This window comes from Dendrobates tinctorius, unplaced genomic scaffold, assembly GCF_039654945.1.
Source record: "Dendrobates tinctorius isolate UK_male_01 unplaced genomic scaffold, ASM3965494v1 ptg000090l, whole genome shotgun sequence".
Lineage (NCBI taxonomy): Eukaryota > Metazoa > Chordata > Amphibia > Anura > Dendrobatidae > Dendrobates > Dendrobates tinctorius.
Genome location: NW_027361758.1, coordinates 7,041,625 through 7,064,061, shown reverse-complemented (window position 1 = coordinate 7,064,061; position 22,437 = coordinate 7,041,625). Strand labels below are relative to the sequence as shown.

The window sequence follows — 22,437 nt, the reverse complement described above, 5'->3', positions numbered from 1 at the left end:
CAGCACCTCAAAGTACCTTCCTATCTTTAGGCGCTGCTTGAAAACCCCCTACTCAGTTTTTACACCGTTCTCGCGGAGAGCAGGCATGGCCTGTTGCTTGGGTTTGTAAGGGTGATAACTCCCTTTCCTACTTTGGTTTTACCCCATCCTCTGCTCCCGATGCATTCCTCTGTTAAATGTGAGTGAATATTTTTGCACCTGGTATTTTTCCGTTGCCCCTATTCAGGTTTCCTTGTTTCTCTGGTTGGAGTACTGCAGTGCACGGCTGCTTCCCTCTTCCCTGGGTAGGGGAAGGGTACAGACGGATACAGGAGATAAGCCAAGGTAGGTGGCCCCAGCATCTTCACCTTCAGAAGTAACCCAGGGAATAGGACGAACTAGGGCGCCCCCTAGCGTTAGGCACAGGGAAAGAGCCCCTGGTCCCGGGTCACCCGACAACCAAGTCATGACAATGTGACTCCAGCAGCTTCTAAGTGAGTTACAATTATGTTTTTTTCCCTAATTTAATGGCTTAGAAATAGTTATATCCTGAAAACTGGAGCCTATTTGGCAGTAGTTGTGAAATGTAGGTACTTTTAGATTGTGAGCCCCATTGGGGACAGTGATGATAATATGTGCAAACTGTAAAGCGCTGCGGAATATGTTAGCGCTATACAGTGCGGATCCTCCCACGGATTTTTCTGCGTGGATTTTACTAAATCCGCAGGTCAAATGACCTGCATTTTTCCTGCGGATTTCTTCCTTTTTTTTGCGGTTTTAGTGCGGTTTTCCACCTGCGGATTTGTAGAATGGAGCAGGTGGAAAACTGCAGCAAAACCACACAAAAGAAGTCACATGCTGCTTTTTTTTTCCCACACAAAAAACGCACGGAAAAAAACGCATGTGCACAGCGGTTTTTTTTCCCATAGGCTATAATGGTACTGTACATCACCTGCAGTTCTGCTGCAGATCCGCAGCGGCAAATCCACTGCGGATCCACAGCAGAATCGGCACCGTGTGCCGTAAAATCTGTTTCTCGGAGCCTTCATTAGGGGACATAGGAACTATGGGGTATATGCTGCTGCCATTAGGAGGCTGACATTATGCACACAAAAAGTTAGCTCCTCCTCTGCAGTGTGCACCCCACCGTCTGGCACTAGGATAATCAGTTAGTGAGAAAGCAGTAGGCGAATCAACAATATAAAGAGAAAAACAAAACAGACAACTCAGCTGTAACAATAGAACACAGACCGAAGAGCTGATAAACATGGGAGGGTGCTGTGTCCCCCAATAAAGGCTCTGAGAAACAGATTTTACGGTAAGCAACCAAAAATCCTGTTTTCTCTATTGCTTCATTTGCGGACACAGAAACCATGGGATGTCCAAAAGCAGTCCCTAGGGAGAAGACCAGGTTGCAGCTTTGCAAAGTTGTAGGGCAGATGCCCTATGGTGTACCGCCCAGGAGGTGCCCACTGCCCTGGTAGAGTGAGCCTTAATCCCAGGGGGAGGCACTCTGTTCTTGACCCGGTAAACCTCCAAAATTGCCGTTCTGATTCAGCGAGCAATCGTAGCCTTGCGCGCACCATCTGGAATGATGAAAAGAGAGTCCGTGTTCCTAAGGGGGGCAGTCCTACCCAGATAAGCCCTCACGACCCTGACCAGGTCTAGCTTGTTCAACGAACGCTCAAGAGGATGAGTCGGAGCAGGACAAAAGGAAGGAAGAACAATGTCCTCATTTAGGTGAAAAGTGGACGCCACCTTAGGAAGGAAAGGAAGGAAGAAAGGAAGGAAGGCGGAGGCAGCAAAACCACCTTATCCTGGTGAAGAACCAAAAAAGGGGGGGGGGGGCGACAAGAAAGAGCCGCCAACTCAGAGACGCGCCTGATGGAAGTAATTACCACAAGAAAGGCCACCGCGGTTTCAACAGCCACGCTGTGAAATTGAGCGACCGAGAATTCTGGTGACAGATCGGTCCTTGGGACAGCAGATCCGGTCTGTCTGGGAGCCTCCAGGGAACATCCACGAGAAGACTGATGATCTCTGCGAACCAAGACCTCCTGGGCCAGTCTGGTGCGATCAGTATTACCGGCACCCCCTCCGCTTTGATCTTCTTCAACAGCCAGGGAAAAAGTGATGGGGAGGAAAGCGATAGGGAAGTGCGAACTGCGACCATGGAATAGCCAGAGCATCGGCGCACACCGCGAGGATTGCGGGACCTGGAGACGAACCATGAAACCTTCCTGTTCAGCCGGGACGCCATCAGGTCCACATGCCGACTCCCCCATCAAAGGCAAATCTGATGGAAGACCTCCTGATGCAGGGACCACACTTCTGCCGCGAGACCCTCGCGGCTGAGAAAATCGGAGGCCCAGTTGTCCACGCTGGGGATATACACTGCGGATATTGCCGGAACCGACACCCCTCTGCCCAGAGGAGAATTTTGGATACCTAGGCCATTGCCAAGAGACTCAGAGTCCCTCCCTGGTGATTAACATATGCCACCGCCGTGGCATTGTACGTCTGAACCCGGATTGGCAGACCCCTGAGAAGCCTTTCCCAGTGACGGAGGAACAAAAGGATGGCCCTTATCTCGAGGACGTTGATCGGCAGAGAAGATTCCTGTGCCGACCAACGTCCCTGGACAGTCAGATGACGAAATACCGTACCCCAGTCGAGAAGGCTGGCGTCCGTCGTCACCACCTGCCAGTGGACGGGCAGGAAGGACCGGCCCTGGAAGATGAGGGTGGATGCCAGCCACCAATTGAGAGACAGCTTGACTCGGGAAAAGAGACTAAGCTAAAACTGATTAACCTAGTGCCAGTCGGTGGGGTCTATACTGCAGAGTAGGAGCTAACTTTTTTTGTGCATCGCGTCAGCCTCTTAGTGGCAGCAGGATACACCCCATGGGTCCTGTGTCCCCCAACGAAGCGATAGAGAAATCTACATTTTCCTTATATGTAAATAAGCTGTCCAGGACTATGGGCTGGACATAGATCTGCATGAGAATCTGCCTCCTGAGATTATTTTTAGTAAAAGGGGGAGTTACCAGTTTGAGACACGAAACTGACACAGAACAGTAGAACTAAACTTTATCTTCTTGCAAAGAGGTTATCAGCTGCAGAGATCTGCTGTACTGCAGCTCTGTCTGCCTGGAGATGGAAGCTGGAGCTGAGAGGAACCTGCAGATGTGTCAGGTATAATCACACATAGCTCTGCAGTGAGAGCAGGAGAGCAGAGTGTTAGTGATCACATGTCTCACACTGGTAGAACATATAAAATAATTCTTGGAGGCAGATTCTCAGGCAGACCTATATCCGCCCCCAGAGTCTAGAACAGCTCATTTACATATAAGAAAAAAGTAGATTTCTCTAGAATAAGAGACTGGATTGCAGATATTAAGGTATGATTTTATTCAACTCCTTATGCCTATACAGACAGCTTAGAAGGGCTGATACCACTGACAAAAGACGTTTAAATAGGAATAGTGTCACCCAATTTAAGAATGGCTAAGTGTACACTGCATCTGTGCACTAAGCCTACAGTATACCCAGATGGAGGCCAAAAGAGTGTTCTTTCAACCTCCAGTTGGATATCATACAAACACATGCCACGAAGTATACATTTTTTAACAATGGTTCCCCAAGATGGATGGATGCCTCAGTATCCATCCTAACTGTGGCATGACAGTACGAGAGCCACACAGTGGTTACATCGCAGTGTGTGACTAGCCAAAAACGCACAAAACTCCAGTCAGAAGCACACTGCAAAAATTAACATCTATTTATTTTTGCTTTATGCAGAGGTAGGCATCAAGCAGATTGAGTTTTTTAAGGCGTTCAAAAAGAAAATTCTTCCAAGCAGACACTGCTTCAGGAAAAAGCACATGTTTAGGCAGCTGTTGGAGGAGTTTTTCATTTTCTGAAGGTGCTTTGAAGAGTTATGGAAAAGTTCTTTGCTGCCTTATGAATTGTCAGTGCCTAATTTGGGATATGTGCACACAACCTCATTTTGAAAGCAGAATTGCCAAGGTTTTCCCAAGTGAAGTCGCTTCAAGAAAAATCAGGTTTTTAGGCTGTGTGCACACACTGCGGATTTTGCTGCGGTTCCGCAGCGGTTTTGGCCGCTGCGGACCCGCAGCAGTTTCTGCTGCGGTGTACAGTACCATGATTCCCTATGGGAATCAAAAACCGCAATGCAGACGGTGCGGAATTTTCAGAGCGGATTATCTGCGGTTTTCAATCCGCAGAAAGAATTGACATGTCAATTTTTTCTGCGGATTCCGCTGCGGTTTGCCATCTCCTCCACTGAGGAGATGAAAAACCGCAGAGCAATCCGCAGGTAAAACCGCAGGTCTTTTGACCTGCGGTTTCACCTGCGGATTTTACAAAATCCGCGCGGATGAATCTGCACCTAATCCGCAGCGTGTGCACACAGCCTTAGGTTTCTCAAAAGCACCTTCTAGTGCTTGACATGGACTCTTCTTCATTCATTTTATCACTTTTGTATTTCTTGTTCCGCTTGATTTAAATGAGTGAAAAAAATGAAGCTACAAACCCGAATAGAATTTTAGTTGCCTCGGTGCTAGTTTTTGAATGTTTGAACTGTCCTGCATTTATGACTGTGGTTCTCCTGTAGAAGAGGTAGTTATGACCTGGAAACGCATCGAGAATAAACTATAAACTACAACTGATTTTCCATATCTGCTTCTTGGAATCATTCACCAGCACCGCAGCACACCCACATTTCATTTCCTGAATTATATCCATGTTGGATTCTTCCAATCGGCAGAGCAGCAGTAGCTGGATTATTGTTATTTAAGCCCAATACCCAATAAGTGCTGTGTTCCTCACAACCAACCAGGTGAGCAGAAAAAGGCATAAATAATGCATGTTATCTGGTTAATGCCCCATATGCACTCTTGTTCATTTCTAGCTTCATCTAATTTCATAACATGGGCATACCCCTTTAAAGGATCTGAAAGTTTTGTTTTCAGTAACAAAGGGTTGGGAACATATTAAAACAGTATTTTTTTTCCATCTAGAATAGACAACATAAATTGATAACAAGACTGGAATGTTACAAACATACATAGGAATGAAACACACATTCAAAACAGATGTCAAATACACAAACAATCTTTCTGGATAAAAATAGGACGGTGCTGAAGCAACTCATCTTAGTAAGACCAAAACTTCACTTGCTTTGTTTCCTAATTAGCTGAACACAATGCAGTACTAAACGGAGTCCCTTAGAGTCACAATACGGTTAAGCTTGCCGAATAAGCAAGGACCTGAACAAATTCTCTCAACTCTACTCCTGAGCTCCTCTCAGCTCAGCGAAGACTATAAAGTTAGGCCGGCTTCAGACAAGCATATCATAAACAGACGATTTTAATCCACGACATATGCTAATCTTAAACTCACCTTTCAGGTGGCCATAAATCACCTGACACTATAGACTAAAGCCTGTTTCACACATCAACGAAACACAGACTGTTCTCACAATGGAAGACCTGGCCAGACCACCGGGTCTTCTAGCCAGAGATAAAACAGTCAAAAACAGTCCATCTTTCACGAATATGTAAAATGGGCTCAAGGAAGATGGGAGTGATAAACTCTCCTATCAGAGCAGCTCACTGATGGATTTTCAGCCAACTCATTCAGCAGCCTGCAATAGGAAGTGCAACACTAAGGCCATCAAAGTCTAACATTGCAAAAGTTTTAATTAAACTGGGTATTAAAAAATGTACTTGGCAAAAAATACAGGCATTTAAGAAAAAACACCCCCGACATTGTCCATATAGTTAGCCATGATAACAGAGCCAATATTGACAAACGGATACCTATAAATAATTACCGTATATACTCGCGTATAAGCCGAGATTTTCAGCCCATTTTTTGGGGCTGAAAGTCCCCCTCTCAGCTTAGACCTGTTTCAGACTTCCGTTTTTTGACGTCAATCAAAATCCGCCAGTTTGTGGAAAAAACGGATCCGCCTTTTTCCCCCATAGACATGCATTAGTGGCAGATTTTGACTGACGGTCGTCCGTTGGATCCATTTTTTGACGGATCCGTGAGAATTTTAGCGGTTCCCAGGCGGACCAGACGGACTCTGAAACTTTTTTTGTCTTGACGGTCCGCTATTTTTAACGGCGCATGCCCGGAAGATTTCCTCCGGGAACCATTTTAACCCTGAAACGCCGTTCTGGAAGTGGCGAAAAGTCTCTCCCTCTCTCTCTCCTTTTCCAGGCTGCGGTTCCTTTAAAATTCAAAACTCGGCGGATAAGTCAAAACAACGATCCGGTGGCACACATTGGTGCCACAACAGAAACAGATCCGTTTTTCGCATTTTTCACGGATTGCAACTGATGTAAAAAAACGGAGGTGTGAAACAGGCCTTATACGCGAGTCATCTTCCGGAGGTGGACGGGGGAGGGGGAGCGCGGGGTGTCAAAGACCATACTCACCCTCTCCTGGCACGTCTCTGCAGCCCCTGCTTCTCCCTCAGTCGTCTGCTTCCTGCCTTCAGCGGTCACGTGGTACTGCTCATTAAACTCATGAATATGCACATATTTATGAGTTTAAGGAGCGGTACCATGTGACCGCTGAATGCAGGAGGCAGACAACCGATGGAGAAGCGGGGGCTGCAGAGAAGACCGTGCACGCCAGGAAGGGCGAGTATGACGGGGGCAGAGCCATATTCACCTGTCACCGTTCCATCGTCGTGTACCGCTGTGTCTCCGGGTCCTCCTGCTCTCACTGCAGAGAGCCGGGAGACACAGCGGTGGACTGCGATGGAACGTGGATCGGTAAATACCGGCACCTGGCCCCCAGCGATGGAGAGGTGAGTATGTTTTTTTTTTTGTTTGTTTTTTAATTGCAGCAGCAGCAAATAAGGGGTATTTATGGAGCATCTTATGGGGCAGCATTAACCCTTGTGCAGCAGCATATGGGGGGTATTTATGGAGCATCTTCTTGGGCCAGCATTAACCCTTGAACCCTTGTGCAGCAGCATATGGAGGGGTTTTATCTATGGAGCATCTTCTTAGACCATCATTAACCATAGGCTTATACGCGAGTCAATAAGTTTTCCCAGTTTTTTGTGGCAAAATTTGGGGGGGGGGGGCTTATACACGGGTCGGCTTATACATGATTATATACTGTATATATTTATTACATACATGCTAATTTATACTAACTAGGTGATAATCTTGAAAACTATTCTGCCACCCAACTATGCCAGACTCCTGATCAACAAATCTGAGTAATCCCACAAACATTGGAGCCACAGTGTTTCATATTTCCCAAAAAGGGCTGAGCTTATATGAAGACTTACTTTTTCAGTGGAGGAGATTTTTAATAGTGTGTCTACTTGGTACAAAGCAGTTCCGCTTTCTTGGCGAGAATCAATGTTCAAACGGCAACTCCCAGTATCATCATTTGCTAAAAGCTCAATATCATTCCACATATTTATGCTGTGTTTTCCTGTAAAGAAACATTATAAATATTATTAACGATGCTCAGCTAATCTGTAAAAAAATATAAAGTAACAGAATGCAGATTAAAAATTATTTCATAGAAAATTATTTTGACGATTTTATTTTTTCAGTCATATCTTAAAAAAATCCTGTATTAGGTGTTCCTGTCCTCACATTCACCAGTAAACCTAATAATATACTGATATAACCTATAATGGTCCTGTAGTAATGTCATTATAAATACAGGCATGCTTGCAATTAAAGAGATTGTCTGGCCTTAGGCTACAAGTCTGCAGTCACTTCATGAAACTGCAGACTTGTAAATCCACACATTGCACACGCTTTGAGAATTCTCCAGTGCCGGAAGCGGACAGACACGTGACCGCAAGTATGAGATTTGCATAATTCCGGACACATTCCAACTAGACGTGTCCGACTTAGCTCAATATACTTGCATTAAGCGAGGCAGCACAGGTCTAGTTGGCACATGACCATGTTTATGCAATTCACGGGCACCAGAGAATCCTCACAGCCTGCAGTACTTGCGTTGAGAGGATATGCAAGTCTGTAGTCAGAGTGACTGCAGACTTGTAGCTTTAAGCCGGAAAACCACTTTAACCCCTTTCTGAGATCAGACGTACTATCCCGTCCATGGGACCCGGGACCCTATGCCCATGGAAGGGATAGTATGTCTAGCGTGATCAGCGGCGCCCACATGGTGAGCACCGCTGATCGCGGCCGGGTGTCAGCTGATTATCACAGCTGACACCCGGCACTATGTGTCAGGGGCGGTCACGGACCGCCCCCGACACGTTAACCCCTTGGCACACCGTGATCAAACACGATCGCGGTGTACCGGGGGGTTAAAGGGAAGCATCGGCAGGGAGGGGGCTCCCTCCGTACTTCCCTGAGCCCCCCACAGCAGCGCAATGTGCAGCGCTGCTGCGGGGGGCTCTTTCCCTGCAGGTCCCCGGATCCAAGATGGCGACGGGGACCTTCGGGGGCCTGCAGGGAGCTGGCTACCTCAGTGCCTGCAAAGCGCAGGCATGAGGAAGCTTTCTGCACTGCCTGTAACAGATTGCTGATCTGTCACACTGATATGTGATGTGACAGATCAGCGATCTGTCACAGGACAGTGATGTCCCCCCTGGGACAACCTGTTAAAAAAAAAAAAAAAAAAAGTAAGAATAATTTTTAAAAAATCGCTAAATTAAAAAAAAAAAGAAAAAAAAAAACAATAAAAGTACACATATTTGGTATCGCCGCGTCCGTAACGACCTGCCCTATAAAACTGTCCCATTAGTTAACCCCTTTAGTGAATCCCTTAAAAAATACAAATAAAAAACGAAGCAAAAAATAATGATTTATAAATCATACCGCCGAACAAAAAGTGCAATAACGCGCGATCAAAAAGACGCATATAAATATCCATGGTACCGCTGAAAACGTCATCTTGTCCCGCAAAAAACGAGTCGCCACACAGCGTCATCAGAGAAAAAATAAAAAAGTTAGAGCACGCAGAATAAAGCGATGCAAAAATAATTATTTTTTATATAAAATTGTTTTTATTGCATAAAAGCGCCAAAACATAAAAAATGACATAAATGAGGCATCACTGTAACCGTACTGACCCGAAGAATAAAACAACTTTATCAATTTTACCGCACGCGGAACAGTGTAAATGCACCCCCCAAAAGAAATTCATGAAACGCTGGTTTTTGTTCATTCTGCGTCCCAAAAATCAGAATAAAAAGCGTTCAAAAAATGTCACGTGCCCGAACATGATACCAATAAAAACGTCAACTCGTCCTGCAAAAAAGTCTTAGTTACTCACCGGTTAACGGTATTTTTCGGAGTCCATGACCGCACCACCTGAGAGAGGGGATCCGCCCTTCTTAGGAACAGGAAAACCTACAGATACAAAAGGGCGGCACCTCTCCCACGCATCAGTTGGATTACAGAGTATAAAAAGAGGACCTCCAAGGTTAATGCATGATTATATGTACAACAATATCAATACTTAAATCTTTATCACCCGTGGATATGTACAAAGGGAAGACGTGCACACCCAAATTAACTAAGGGAAGGGAATCTATGGGTGCTGTCATGGACTCCGAAAAATACCGTTAACCGGTGAGTAACTAAGACTTTATTCGGTCGTCCATGACAGCACCACCTGAGAGAATTACAGAGAGTAATCACTACTTTAGGGGGGGACTACAGCTTGCAGAACCCTGATACCGAAGGAGAGGTCTGCAGAGGCACCCAAGTCTAGTCTATAATGACTATAAAAAGTGCTCGGAGAGGACCAAGTGGCCGCCTTACAAATCTGGTCGATGGAGACTTCCGACCTCTCGGCCCACGAGGTTGCCACGGCTCTGGTGGAATGCGCCTTCAATTTCTCCGGAGCTACTCTACCTTTTGAGGCATAAGCTAACGAGATTGCTTCTCTAATCCACCTGGCTAGTGTACTTTTGGACACCCTAAGACCTTTCCTAGGGCCTTGGTAGGAGACAAAGAGAGCATTGTCTTTCTTCCAGGGATCGGTAGCTGCTAGATACTCCAAGAGGCATCTCCTAACATCTAAAGTGTGTAGCTCCTCCTCTTTCTCATTAGTTGGTTTAGGGAGGAAGGATGGAAGGACTATTTCCTGCGACCTATGAAAGCTGGAGGCTACTTTTGGTAAATACGCTGGGTCGGGTCTAAGTATTACCCTATCCTCCTTTACCTGAAGAAAAGGTGGGCGCCTAGACAATGCCTGAATGTCGCTTACCCTACGGGCTGACGTTATGGCTATTAGGAAAGCTATTTTGAGGGACAGGCTCCTAATAGAGGCCGACGAGATGGGTTCAAATGGCGCTTCTGTCATAGCTGTGAGGACTAGGTTCAAATCCCATGGCGTGAGTCTATTCTTTACTATTGGTCTGGATCTACTCGCTGCTTTGATAAATCTTTTGACCCAATAATTAGCCGCGATGTTGCAGCTAAAGAGGGCCCCTAAGGCGGATACCTGTACTTTAAGGGTACTGGTGGAGAGACCCAAGTCCAGCCCTTTTTGTAAAAATTCCAAGATCTGGCTTATGGAGACGGAATCACCAGTATTTACATTTGAGCTTTCGAGGAACCTTTTCCAAATTCTGACGTAAATCTTAGTTGTCACTACTTTCCTACTTTTTAGTAGAGTGTCAATTAGGTCTGGTGAGAAGCCTTTACTTTCTAGCAGTGACCGCTCAAATTCCACGCCGTGAGATGTAGGCCAGCCACCTGAGGGTGGAAGACCGGGCCCTGGGACAGAAGGTCCGGGATGTCCGGGAGAACCCAAGGATCGTCTACCGACATGATCCTGAGGTTCGAAAACCATGCTCTTCTGGGCCAGAACGGGGCGATGACTATGACCCTTGCCCTGTCTTTCCTGATCTTCCTCAACACTAGAGGAAGTAGAGATAGGGGAGGAAAGGCGTAGGCTAGCCTGAAGTCCCATTTTATCAGAAGCGCATCTACTGCCAGAGGAGTCTCCCTGGGATTTAGGGAGCAAAACTGTGTCGTTTTCGAGTTCTCCTTGGTGGCGAATAGATCCACCTCTGGCTGACCCCATCTCTGCACAATCTGAACAAAAATGGAGGTGTTTAAGGCCCACTCTCCTTGTTTTAACAGATTGCGGCTTAGGAAATCTGCCGCGATGTTCTCTTTCCCTCTTATGTGAAGAGCCGTGAGAGATAAAAAATGACGCTCTGCTAGCTGGAACAACTGTCCTGACACATTCATCAGAGTTCTGGATCGAGTTCCGCCTTGGTGGTTGATATAGGCCACGGCCACTCGATTGTCCGATAGAACTCGTACGTGATGGCCCTGTAGATACATAAGGAGCTCTTTAGCTGCGAGTACTACCGCTGTTAATTCTTTCAAATTAGAAGACATTTGTATCTGATCTCGTTCCCATAGGCCCTGGACCAGAATTTCCTCCATATGCGCCCCCCAACCGGAAGGACTTGCATCCGTGGTGACCACGCAGGTAATGTTATACTCCCAAGGGACCCCTCTAGACAAGTTATTTCTTTCTAGCCACCACTCCAGGGACTCTATTGTGTTTCTGGATAAGGTCAGTCGACCTTCTAAGTTACCCCCCAGGATTCTCTGATACCATAAAACTTCGCCCTGTAGAGTTCTCGTATGAACTTGGGCCCACTGGACTGCGGGCATGCAGGATGAGAGGGAACCCAACAGGGACATGGCTTTCCTGAGGGACATGGAGGGGTTGTTGGAGGCGTTCAGGACCCGGCCATGCAGGTGCAGCAGCTTCTCTGGGGGCAGACGGCATTCCTGCTTTTTTGAATCTAGGGTTAGGCCTAGAAATTTTAGTGGATGCAAATGGGATTTTTTGATATTAAGTAGCCATCCCAACCGCTCTAGAGCCGCCGTTGTTTTCTGTAATTGTTCTAAACACTGCTCGGCTGAACTGCCTATTATAAGGAGGTCATCTAAATAGGGGACGACTAGAATGTTTAGCTCGCGCAGATGGGCCATCACTTCTGCCATCACTTTGGTGAATACTCGGGCGCAACCGCCACCCCGAAGGGTAGGGCCGCGTACTGGAAGTGCTGGATTGACCCATCCAACTGAACCGCCAGTCTAAGGAAAGATTGGTGTGCTAGACCTATGGGTATATGATAGTAAGCGTCTTTCAGATCTAGGACCACCATGAAGCAGTTTTGAAACAGCATTTTTATTGCGGTGTTGATTGTTTCCATTTTAAATGGACGTACAACCAGGAATTTATTGAGGGCTTTGAGGTTAAATATAGCCCTAAATGAGTCGTCCGGTTTACGGACCAAGAACAGGGGGGAATAGAAGCCTTTCCCCCTCTCTTCCTCTGGAACTCTCGTCAGGACTTTTTTGTCCAGTAGCTCGAGGACCTCGGTCTCCAGGGCAGCTTGTTCTAGCGGAGAAGATTTGAGTGGAGTTACCTTGAACCGATCTTGGGGAACGCAGGAGAACTCTAGGTGCAGTCCTGTAGCTATCACCCCCAGTATCCAGCTGCTATTCGAGATTCTGGCCCAGGCCGGGTAGAAGGCAGATAATCTTCCTCCTAACGGAGCCACTAGTCATTGGGGCGGCTTCTTATTATCCCGTGATGGACCTTCTTGGCGCCCCCCTCCTCCATACATGAAGCCCGTACCTCTGGTTTTTTTGTTGTCCCATCTGTTCTGATCTCTGGCCTGTCTCCTGCGGGAATACCCTTTCCTAGAAAAGGGACGTCTCCAGGATGTATTCGGCAGACTCGGAAATTTCTTTTTCTCATCCCCGGCCTTCTCTAACAGTTCGTCTAGGACGGGGACGAACAAGTATTCACCCTCACAGGGGATAGAACAGAGACGGGACCTGGCTTGGATATCTCCCGGCCAGCATTTTAACCAGAGGGCTCTTCGGGCCGAATTAGACAAACTTGCAGACCTTGCCGCCATTCTTACTGAGTCCGCCGAGGCATCTGCCAGAAAGGCAGCAGCATTCTGGATAATTGGAAGAGACTTACGGATGGAGGCTCGCGAGGTTCCATCCTTTAGCTGAGAGTCCAATTGATCCAGCCAGACCATCATGGATCTGGCTGCGCACGTGGCTGCTATTGCTGGCCTTAGGGCGCCTGCTGACATCTCCCATGTGCCCTTTAAAAAGGAATCTGCCTTTTTATCTAGGGGGTCTTTAAGGGAGGCCATATCGTCGAAGGGTATAGATGACTTTTTTGAGGCCTTAGCTACGGCTGCATCCAGCTTGGGGGCCTTATCCCATCGACTTACTATTGGGTCCTCAAAGGGGTATCTACGCTTGAAAGCAGGCGGCATAGAACCCCTTTTTTCCGTTTTTTTCCACTCCCTGTCTATCAGGCTCTGGACTTTTTCGTTTAGTGGAAAAGTCCTTTGTTTTCTGGGGTCTAGACCCCCGAACATAATGTCCTGAGCAGACAGTTCTGTCTTTTTTTCTTCTACCCCCATGGTTGACCTTATGGTTTTAATTAATTTATCCATTTGGTCCAAGGGAAAGCAGAACCGGCTGGAATCCTCTTCGGAAGAAGAAGAGGAGGCCGAGGACTCTGAGGAGATATCTTCCTTCCTAGGGCCGACTGAAGACTCTGAGCCTGAAACACTAGCTCGTCTTCTTTTAGAAGAACCTTCTTTTGATAGGGCTTTTATTTCAGTCCTGATTAATTGCCTCAGGTCTGTAGCGAAGCTTGGAGCTTCTTCCGCTACCTGCATAAATAGGAAAGAGTGTAAGAGTCTGATACTCCACTCATGTTCTACCCCTCATCTCCGTCCCTACCGTCTGTCTCACGCAAGACTGACACAATCTCTTGGGGTGGCCATCTGGTAAGGGGCAACTACAGAGGGCACATTCCTTGTGCTTCTGCTTCCCTGTTGCCTTCTTCCCCTGAGAATCAAACACATAAGGGGACACTGCATCAGGGTACATTCTCGCAGATCTCTTACCCTTGCAGATGAGGACAGGTACCGGATCATGGGGGGCTGCGGGAGGATCCTTTGACCTAGAGGAACTGCTGCGTCCACTCGAACGTCCCTCCTTCCTCTTAGGCTGGTCACTGGGGTGCTTTGTCACGGGCTGCACCTCTTGTGGGTCCATGGGGGCTTCTGTTGTGTCCATCGCTGGGCCTCCAGAAGCACCTCAGCAGCGATGCCTTCTGTCTTAAGAAGGCTCCCCCTCCGGATTAGCAGGAACTCTGTCCGGTGTTCGGGCCCCCCATTGGACTGCTCCCCGCGATCCTCCCCCTCCCCTTCAGGTGCCCGGCCCCCTCAGGCGGCGGGCGCGCATCGGCGCGCGTTCACCACAACCGGAAGCCGCCGGCATCCGACTTCCGGTTTCGGCGCTAGGCCCCGCCCCCTTCGCCGCATCACTTCCCCGCGCGATAGAGGCCGCAGGGACGCGTGGCAAGGGGCTAGCACTGCGCCGCCAGCTCGGAACCGCCGCTCCCTTTGTGGGACACCGCCGGCGGCGCCCGCCCGAACGGACCGCACCCCCGGGGGAAGGAGACACAGGGGGACCAGCTTACCTCACCGGCCCCGTGGAGAAGGCGACCGCCGGACCCTGTCTCCGCCTGCTCTTACCACTGCCGTGGAAATCCTACCCGGACCCACCGTGGCGCATCCAGGGCCCCCAGCGAGACCGAGGTAGGAGAACCCCCCGCTACCTGAGTCGGTCCGCTGGCCTGGGATTCGGTTATCCATGACGGACGATCTGTACGGAGTTCTGTCCTTGTTAGGAACAGGAAACCAACTGATGCGTGGGAGAGGTGCCGCCCTTTTGTATCTGTAGGTTTTCCTGTTCCTAAGAAGGGCGGATCCCCTCTCTCAGGTGGTGCTGTCATGGACGACCGAATAAATAAGACCTCACATGAGTCAGTGGGTCAAAATGTGGAAAAATTATAGCTCACAATATGTGGTGATGCAAAAACTATTTTTACAATAAAAAGCGTCTTTTAGCGTATGACAGCAGCCAAAAATAAAAACCGCCATAAATAATAAATCAAACCCCCCGTTATCACCCCCTTAGTTAGGGAAAAATAATAAAATTTAAAAAATGTAATTATTTCCATTTTCCATTTAGGGTTAGGGCTAGGGTTAGGGCTGAGATTAGGGTTAGGGGTGTGTTGGGGTTAGGGTTGGAGTTAGAATTGGGGGGGGTTTCCACTGTCTGGGCTCATCAGGTGCTCTCCAAACGCAACATGGCGTCTGATCTCAATTTCAGCCAATTCTGCGCTGAAAAAGTCAAATGGTGCTCCTTCCCTTCCAAGCTCTGCCATGCGCCCAAACAGTGTTTTACCCCCACATATGGGGTATCAGCCTGCTCAGGACAAATTGCAAAACAACTTTTGGGGTCTTATTTCTCCTGTTGCCCTTAGGAAAATAAAAAATTGGGGGCAAAAATATCATTTTTGTGGGAAACATGGATTTTTGTGAGTACTCACAGTAAAATCCTTTTCTCCGAGACGCTCATTGGGGGACACAGAGACTGTGGGGTGTGTGCTTCTGCCGTCTGGAGGCTGACACTAAGTATACAAAAAAAGAGTTAGCTCCTCCTCCGCCGCATACACCCTCGCCCCCAGACCGGGCGTAACTCAGTTTAGTGCATAAGCAGTAGGAGAACGCGCCTTAAACTCAGGCAAGAAATTATACGTCTGAAAAAGGGACCACCCTGATCCTTACATAAGGATTTGTATAATTCAAAATAAACAGATGCCAACTGGCTAATAGGGTGGGTGCTGTGTCCCCCAATGAGCGTCTCGGAGAAAAGGATTTTACGGTGAGTACTCACAAAAATCCATGTTTCTCCTTCGTCTCATTGGGGGACACAGAGACTGTGGGACGTTCTAAAGCAGTCCCTGGGCGGGATCTTAGCTCACCCAATCCATGCTATTTTGCGCCCCTGATTAGAGGTGCGCAACTGCTGCCTGGAGAATCTTTCTTCCCAGGCTTGCATCCGAGGATGCCTGGGTATGTACGTTATAATGTTTGACAAACGTATGCAAACTGGACCAGGTAGCTGCTTTGCACACCTGTTCCGCTGAAGCCTGGTGTCGCAGTGCCCATGAGGCACCCACTGCTCGAGCCGAGTGTGCCCTGATCCCTGCCGGAACCGGCGTGCCACTGAATTGATATGATTCTTGGACTGTCAGACGAACCCATCTGGCCAAAGTCGCTCTGGACGCAGCGAGTCCCTTCCGCCGCCCTTCTGGAATCACGAATAGAGAGTATGTCTGGCGGAATGGCGCTGTCCTTGTCACATACCTCCTAAGGGCTCTTACCAGATCCAGGGTGTGCAATGCCTTTTCTACCCTATGCACCGGTGCCGGGCAAAACGAGGGTAAGACAATGTCTTCGTTGATATGGAATGCAGAGACAACCTTCGGCAAGAAGGGGGGAGCTGGCCTTAAAACTACTTTATCCTTATAAAAAGTCAGGAACGGCGGTTTACAAGATAAAGCCGCCAGTTCCGAAACCCGCCTAATAGATGTTATCGCTACCAGAAAAACGACCTTCCTGGACAGGTAAGGTAAGGAGACTTCTTGTAACGGTTCGAAGGGAGGCTCCTGAAGGGCCCTGAGCACTAAGTTCAGGTCCCATGATTCCATCGGTGCCTTGTAGGGGGGTACTAAATGTGCGACCCCTTGCATAAACGTCCTAACCTGCCAGACCGAAGCGACCTTTCGTTGGAAAAGCACCGACAGGGCCGAGACTTGCGTTCTGAGCGAACTCGGAGCCAATCCCGCGTCCAGCCCTGCCTGCAGAAAAGCCAGTACGTTGGGGATCGAAAAAACCAGAGGAGCCACTCCGCGATCCCTACACCAACGGAAAAACACTTCCCAAGTCCGATGATATACCTTCGCCGAGGAAGGCTTTCGGGCACTCACCATCGTGGCCACCACATCGCGCCTGAATCCTGCCTGTGTTAACAGCCAAGATTCAATGGCCACGCCGTCAAACACAGGGCCCCTAAGTTCGGATGGCAGATCAGCCCCTGGGACAGTAAGTCCGGCCGATCTGGGAGACGCCAGGGTACGTCCACCACTAGTTGAACCAGATCTGCATACCAGGCCCGCCGAGGCCAGCCTGGGGCCAGCAGAATTGCTGGAACCTTCTCTCTCCTTATCTTTCTGATGACTCTTGGAAGCAGAGGTAGCGGGGGGAACAAGTACGGGAGCCGAAACTGGCTCCACGGAAGCACCAGAGCGTCTGCTGCGATTGCCTGCGGGTCGAGGGATCGAGCGACGAACCTTTGAATCTTGGCGTTCTCTCTGGATGCCATAAGGTCCACGTCTGGTGTCCCCCACCGTTGGCAGATCTGTTGAAAAACCTCTGGGTGCAGGGACCACTCCCCTGCCGCGACCCCCTGTCGGCTGAGAAAATCCGCCGCCCAGTTTTCGATTCCCGGAATGTGCACCGCTGAAATTACCACGTGGTTTTTCTCGGCCCAACGCAGTACCAGCCCACCTCGCGCATGGCTGCCTGGCTGCGCGTGCCCCTCTGATGGTTCACATACGCTACCGCTGTAGCATTGTCCGACTGAACGCACACCGGCCGGTTTGTCAGCCAACGCTGAAAATGTTGCAGGGCCAATCGTATTGCCCGTATCTCCAGAATGTTGATCGGGAGAATTACCTCCCGAAAGGACCACCGCCCCTGGGCTGTGTGACTCTGGAAAACTGCTCCCCAACCCTGCAGGCTTGCATCGGTCGTCACCACCAACCACTGTTCCGGGGGAAAGGGTTTCCCCTGAACCAGAGACGAGTCGCAAGTCCACCACTGGAGTGACCGTCGGACCGGTGGAGACAAACTGCACCGATGATTGAGGGAAAGCAGCCTTCGGTCCCATGCTGACAAGAGCGCATGTTGAAGCGGACGGAGATGGAACTGGGCAAACGGGATTGCCTCCATCGCCGCCACCATTCTGCCCAACACACTCATGCCGTACCGGATGGATCTGGAGCCCGGCTGAAGAAGGTTCCGTACCCCCTGTTTGATCCTTTGCGCCTTGTCCTGAGGGAGGATCACCAGCCCCTGGGAGGTGTCGAAAACCATGCCTAGAAATACGATTCTCTGAGCCGGAACCAAGGACGACTTGTTCCGATTGATCAGCCAACCTAGGCGGGCCAGGGTATCCAGAGTGATACCGACATTCTCCTGGCACGCCTGAAACGACGGCCCCTTTACCAAAAGGTCGTCCAGGTAGGGTAGTACCGTTATGCCCCGAGCATGCAGGATGGCCATAACCACCGCCATTATCTTTGTAAAGACTCTGGGGGCAGTGGCCAGACCGAAGGGCAGAGCAACAAATTGGAAATGTCGCCCTCCGATCGCAAAACGCAGGAACCTCTGGTGTGGAGGAAAAATCGGGATGTGTAGATATGCATCCTGCACATCGATCGAGGCCAGGAATTCCCCTGGATCCATGGCTGAAATGACCGAACGGAGGGATTCCATCCGGAATCGCCTGACCCTGATAAATTTGTTCAGGATCTTTAAATCCAGTACTGGCCTTACTGTCCCGTCCTTTTTGGGGACTGAAAACAGGTTGGAGTAAAAACCTTGCGTCTCTTCGCTTTTCGGCACTGGGACAATGACCCCGTTGCGCTGTAGCGTCATTATAGCCTGCAACAGACCTTCCGCCTGCGATTCTGTTCCGGAGAGCCGGGAACGGAAGAAACGCCGTGGCGGGAGTCCGACAAACTCTATCTTGTACCCGGACGATATCAGTTCTGCCACCCAAGCGTCGCGTGCCACTGCGACCCAAACGTGGCTGAGCCTTAGTAGGCGTCCGCCCACTCTGTCGTCCGTAGGTACGAAGTGCCTCGAGTCATTTTGCTGGAGGCTTTTGTGATCTGGCCCCCCTTGCTCTGGGCAAACGGCCTCGGCCTCTACCCAGCGGATTGGCCCTGTAAGAAACTTGCCTTTCCCTAATCTGACCATCATTTGCGGAGGTGGATGCCCTGGCCGAAGTCCACCTCCAGGAGCTACGAAAGGGCCGAAAACGCCTCTGCGTCTGCCTGAATGCCGGCCAACTCTTCTGCTGCGGTAGAAAACTACTCTTCCCCCCTGTGGCTTCTGAGATAAGCTTATCAAGCTTTTCACCGAACAACCGATTGCCTTGAAAAGGCAATGAGGTCAAGGATTTTTTAGAGATAGAATCCGCTTTCCATAATCTCAGCCATAATGCTCGCCTTACGGCGATCGCATTTGCTGCTGCCACAGCAGAACACTCGGCCGCATCCAGAGCGGCGCCGACGAGATAATCACTCGCTCCTGATATCTGATTTGTCACCTCCAAGATTTCCGTGGGCAGATCCCTGTCTTGGAGGGCCCTATGCAGAGTGTCTGCCCATGAAACCATGGCCTTAGCCACCCAGGTAGCCGCAAAGGAGGGGGCCAGAGCCGACCCTGCTGCCTCATACACTGAGCGGGCAAGCCCCTCTATGAGGCGATCAGTTGGGTCCTTAATAGAAGAACCGCTGGGTATCGACAATAGCGATCTTGATGCTAAACGTGACACCGGTGGGTCCACTACTGGCGACTCCACCCACCCTTTATGGAGTTCAGGAGGAAACGGATACTTTGCTTGCAGCGCCTTTTGCATTGCAAAGCGCTTATCCGGGTGTTCCCTATGTTTCTGGACTAGCTCCTCGAACTCCGGATGTGTGGCAAACCTTCTATGCGGACGCCTGGTTTTCTTGAAGGAGACCTTGTGACCTGAGGCCGTGGACACATCATCCTCGATCTCTAAAGTCTGGTTGACCGCCTCAATGAGGCTGTCCACCGAGTCCTGGTATCCCAGGCTTTCTGGATTCCAGGCTTCCTCCTCCTCCTCCTCGCCCTCGTCCTGATCGCTTCCTGAGCTTGGCGACAGGGAACGAGATGCCCTAAAAATCGCCGCCGACTCCCCAGAGGGCCCGGCCGACGGAGAACGAGCTCTCTTACCATGAGCCGGGGCTTCCGGCTACCACCGGAAGGGGCGGGCAGGCCTCGCGCGGCCTTGCGGAGCTCCCCATACCGCGGGGACCGCGGCCGCCGGCGGGACTTCTGGCCGCACTCCGCATGTGGCACTACTCGCACCGGGTTCCACCGGGGAGAGAGTCGGGCCCCGTGAGAAAAAGTAACCCCGTCGGGCGGGGGAACAGACAGCCCCGCGGCGCATTCTGGGGGGTCCCGTTCCGGGGGGTGACCCTACAAAAAAAAGGTGAGCCTGGCCGCCGGGGGGCTCTCTTGGGGTGCTCTCAACCCCATCCCTGGGCGGGGAGGGGGAGGCTACTGGGGGTGGATGCTTCGATCCCCTGGCTCACCTGCGCCTCCAACTGCACCCCTGGTGTCACTACCTAGGGGTGGAAGGGGCAACCTGAAATCCCGCGTTGCAGGAGAGGAACAAAACGTGGAGTCCGTTGGGGATCGCCCATCGCTCACACGTGCTCGCCCGTTGTAGTTCATGGGGAAATCGAATCCTCTTATCAGGATGCGTTGCCCCTCTTTACAAAATAAAAAAGAAAAATGGTTGTCTGGGGAAAAGTCCCAGATGTGTCCCTCGGTGCGGGAGAGAAAACACGTGGAGGACTACTCACACGTGGTCGCCCGTTGATGATTTGGGGAGATCGGACCCTCTCTATAGGATCCGTCGCCCCTGTCTTATCTTCAAAGAAAGGAAAAAAAAAAAAAAAAACCTAGTCTGGAGCTCCAGACTGCGTGTGCCTCCATCAGACACTAAGCAAAAACTGAGTTACGCCCGGTCTGGGGGCGAGGGTTTATGCGGCGGAGGAGGAGCTAACTCTTTTTTTGTATACTTAGTGTCAGCCTCCAGACGGCAGAAGCACACACCCCACAGTCTCTGTGTCCCCCAATGAGACGAAGGAGAAAAAAATATTTTTTTATTTTCACGACCGGGCGTTATAAACTTCTGTGAAGCCCTTGGGGGTTCAAAGTGCTCACCACACATCTAGATAAGTTAATTAGGGGGTCTAGTTTCCAAAATGGTGTCATTTGTGGGGGGTTTCCACTGTTTAGGTACATTAGGGGCTCTCCAAAGGCAACATGACACCCGCAGACCATTCCATCAAAGTCTGCATTCCAAAACGTCACTACTTCCCTTCCGAGCCCTGACATGGGCCCATACAGTAGTTTTTCTCCCACATATGGGGTATCAGGGTACTCAAGACAAATTGGACAACAACTTTTGGGTCCTTTTTCTCCTGGTACCCTTGGGAAAAAAAAAAAATGGGGACTAATTGATCATGTTTGTGGAAAAAATACGATTTTTTTATTTTCACGCCCGGGCGTTATAAACTTCTGTGAAGCACTGTGAAGCATAAGTTCCTTAGGGGGTCTAGTTTCCAAAATGGGGTCACTTGTGGGGGGATTCTACTGTTTAGGTACATTCCAAACGCGACATGGTGTCCGATCTCAATTCCAGCCAAAAAAGTCAAATGGCGCTGTTTCCCTTCTGAGCTCTGCAATGCGCCTAAATAGTGGTTTACCCCCACATATGGGGTATCAGCGTACTCAGGACAAATTGGACAATAAATTTTAGGGTCCTGTTACCCTTGGGAAAGTAAGAATTGATGGTGAAAAGATCATTTTTGTGGAAAAAATGTGATTTTATAATTGTACGGCTGTACGTTATAAACTTCTGTGAAGCCCTTGTGGGTTCAAAGTTCTAACCACATATCTAGATAAGTTCCTTGGGGGGTCTAGGTTCCAAAATGGGGTCAATTGTGGGGGGATTCCACTGTTTTGGTACATCAGGGGCTTTCCAAAGGCGACATGGTGTCCGATCTCAATTCCAGCCAAAAAAGTCAAATGGCGCTGTTTCCCTTCCAAGCTCTGCCATGCGCCCAAATAGTGGTTTACCCCCACATGTGGGGTATCAGCGTACTCAGGACAAATTGCACAATAACTTTTAGGGTCCTGTTACCCTTGGGAAAATAAAAATTGGGGGTGATAAGATCATTTTTGTGGAAAAAATATGATTTTTTAATTGTACCGCTGTACGTTATAAACTTCTGTGAAGCCCTTGTGGGTTCAAAGTTCTCACCACATATCTAGATAAGTTCCTTGGGGGGTCTAGTTTCCAAAATGGGGTCACTTGTGGGGGGTTTCCACTGTTTAGGTACATCAAGGGCTCTCCAAACGTGACATGGCGTCCGATCAGAATTACAGCCAATTTTGCATTGAAAAAGTCAAACGGCGCTCCTTCCCTTCTGAGCTCTGTCATGCGCCCAAACAGTGGTTCCCCCCCACATATCAGGTATCAGCGTACTCAGGACAAATTGCACAATAACTTTTCCAGTCCAATTTCTCCTTTTACCCTTGGTAAAATTAAAAAAAAAATTGAACCTGAATTATTTTTTTTGTGAAAAAAAGTTAAATGTTCATTTTTTTTTAAAATATTCAAAAAATTCCTGTGAAGCACCTGAAGGGTTAATAAACTTCTTGAAT

At 49.3% G+C, this 22,437-nt stretch overlaps 1 protein-coding gene across 2 annotated transcripts in view; it reads right to left on the bottom strand.

Moving 5' to 3' along the window:
• The window catches only part of KNTC1 (kinetochore associated 1), a 292,839-nt gene that overhangs the window by 256,422 nt on the left and 13,980 nt on the right, over nt 1–22,437 (bottom strand). For both annotated transcript variants that reach the window (XM_073586034.1, XM_073586035.1), the window contains exon 2: nt 7,315–7,463. In XM_073586034.1, coding sequence (XP_073442135.1) covers nt 7,315–7,446 — 132 coding nt within the window. In that variant the 5' untranslated portion in view covers nt 7,447–7,463. The remainder of the gene's footprint in view (nt 1–7,314; nt 7,464–22,437) is intronic.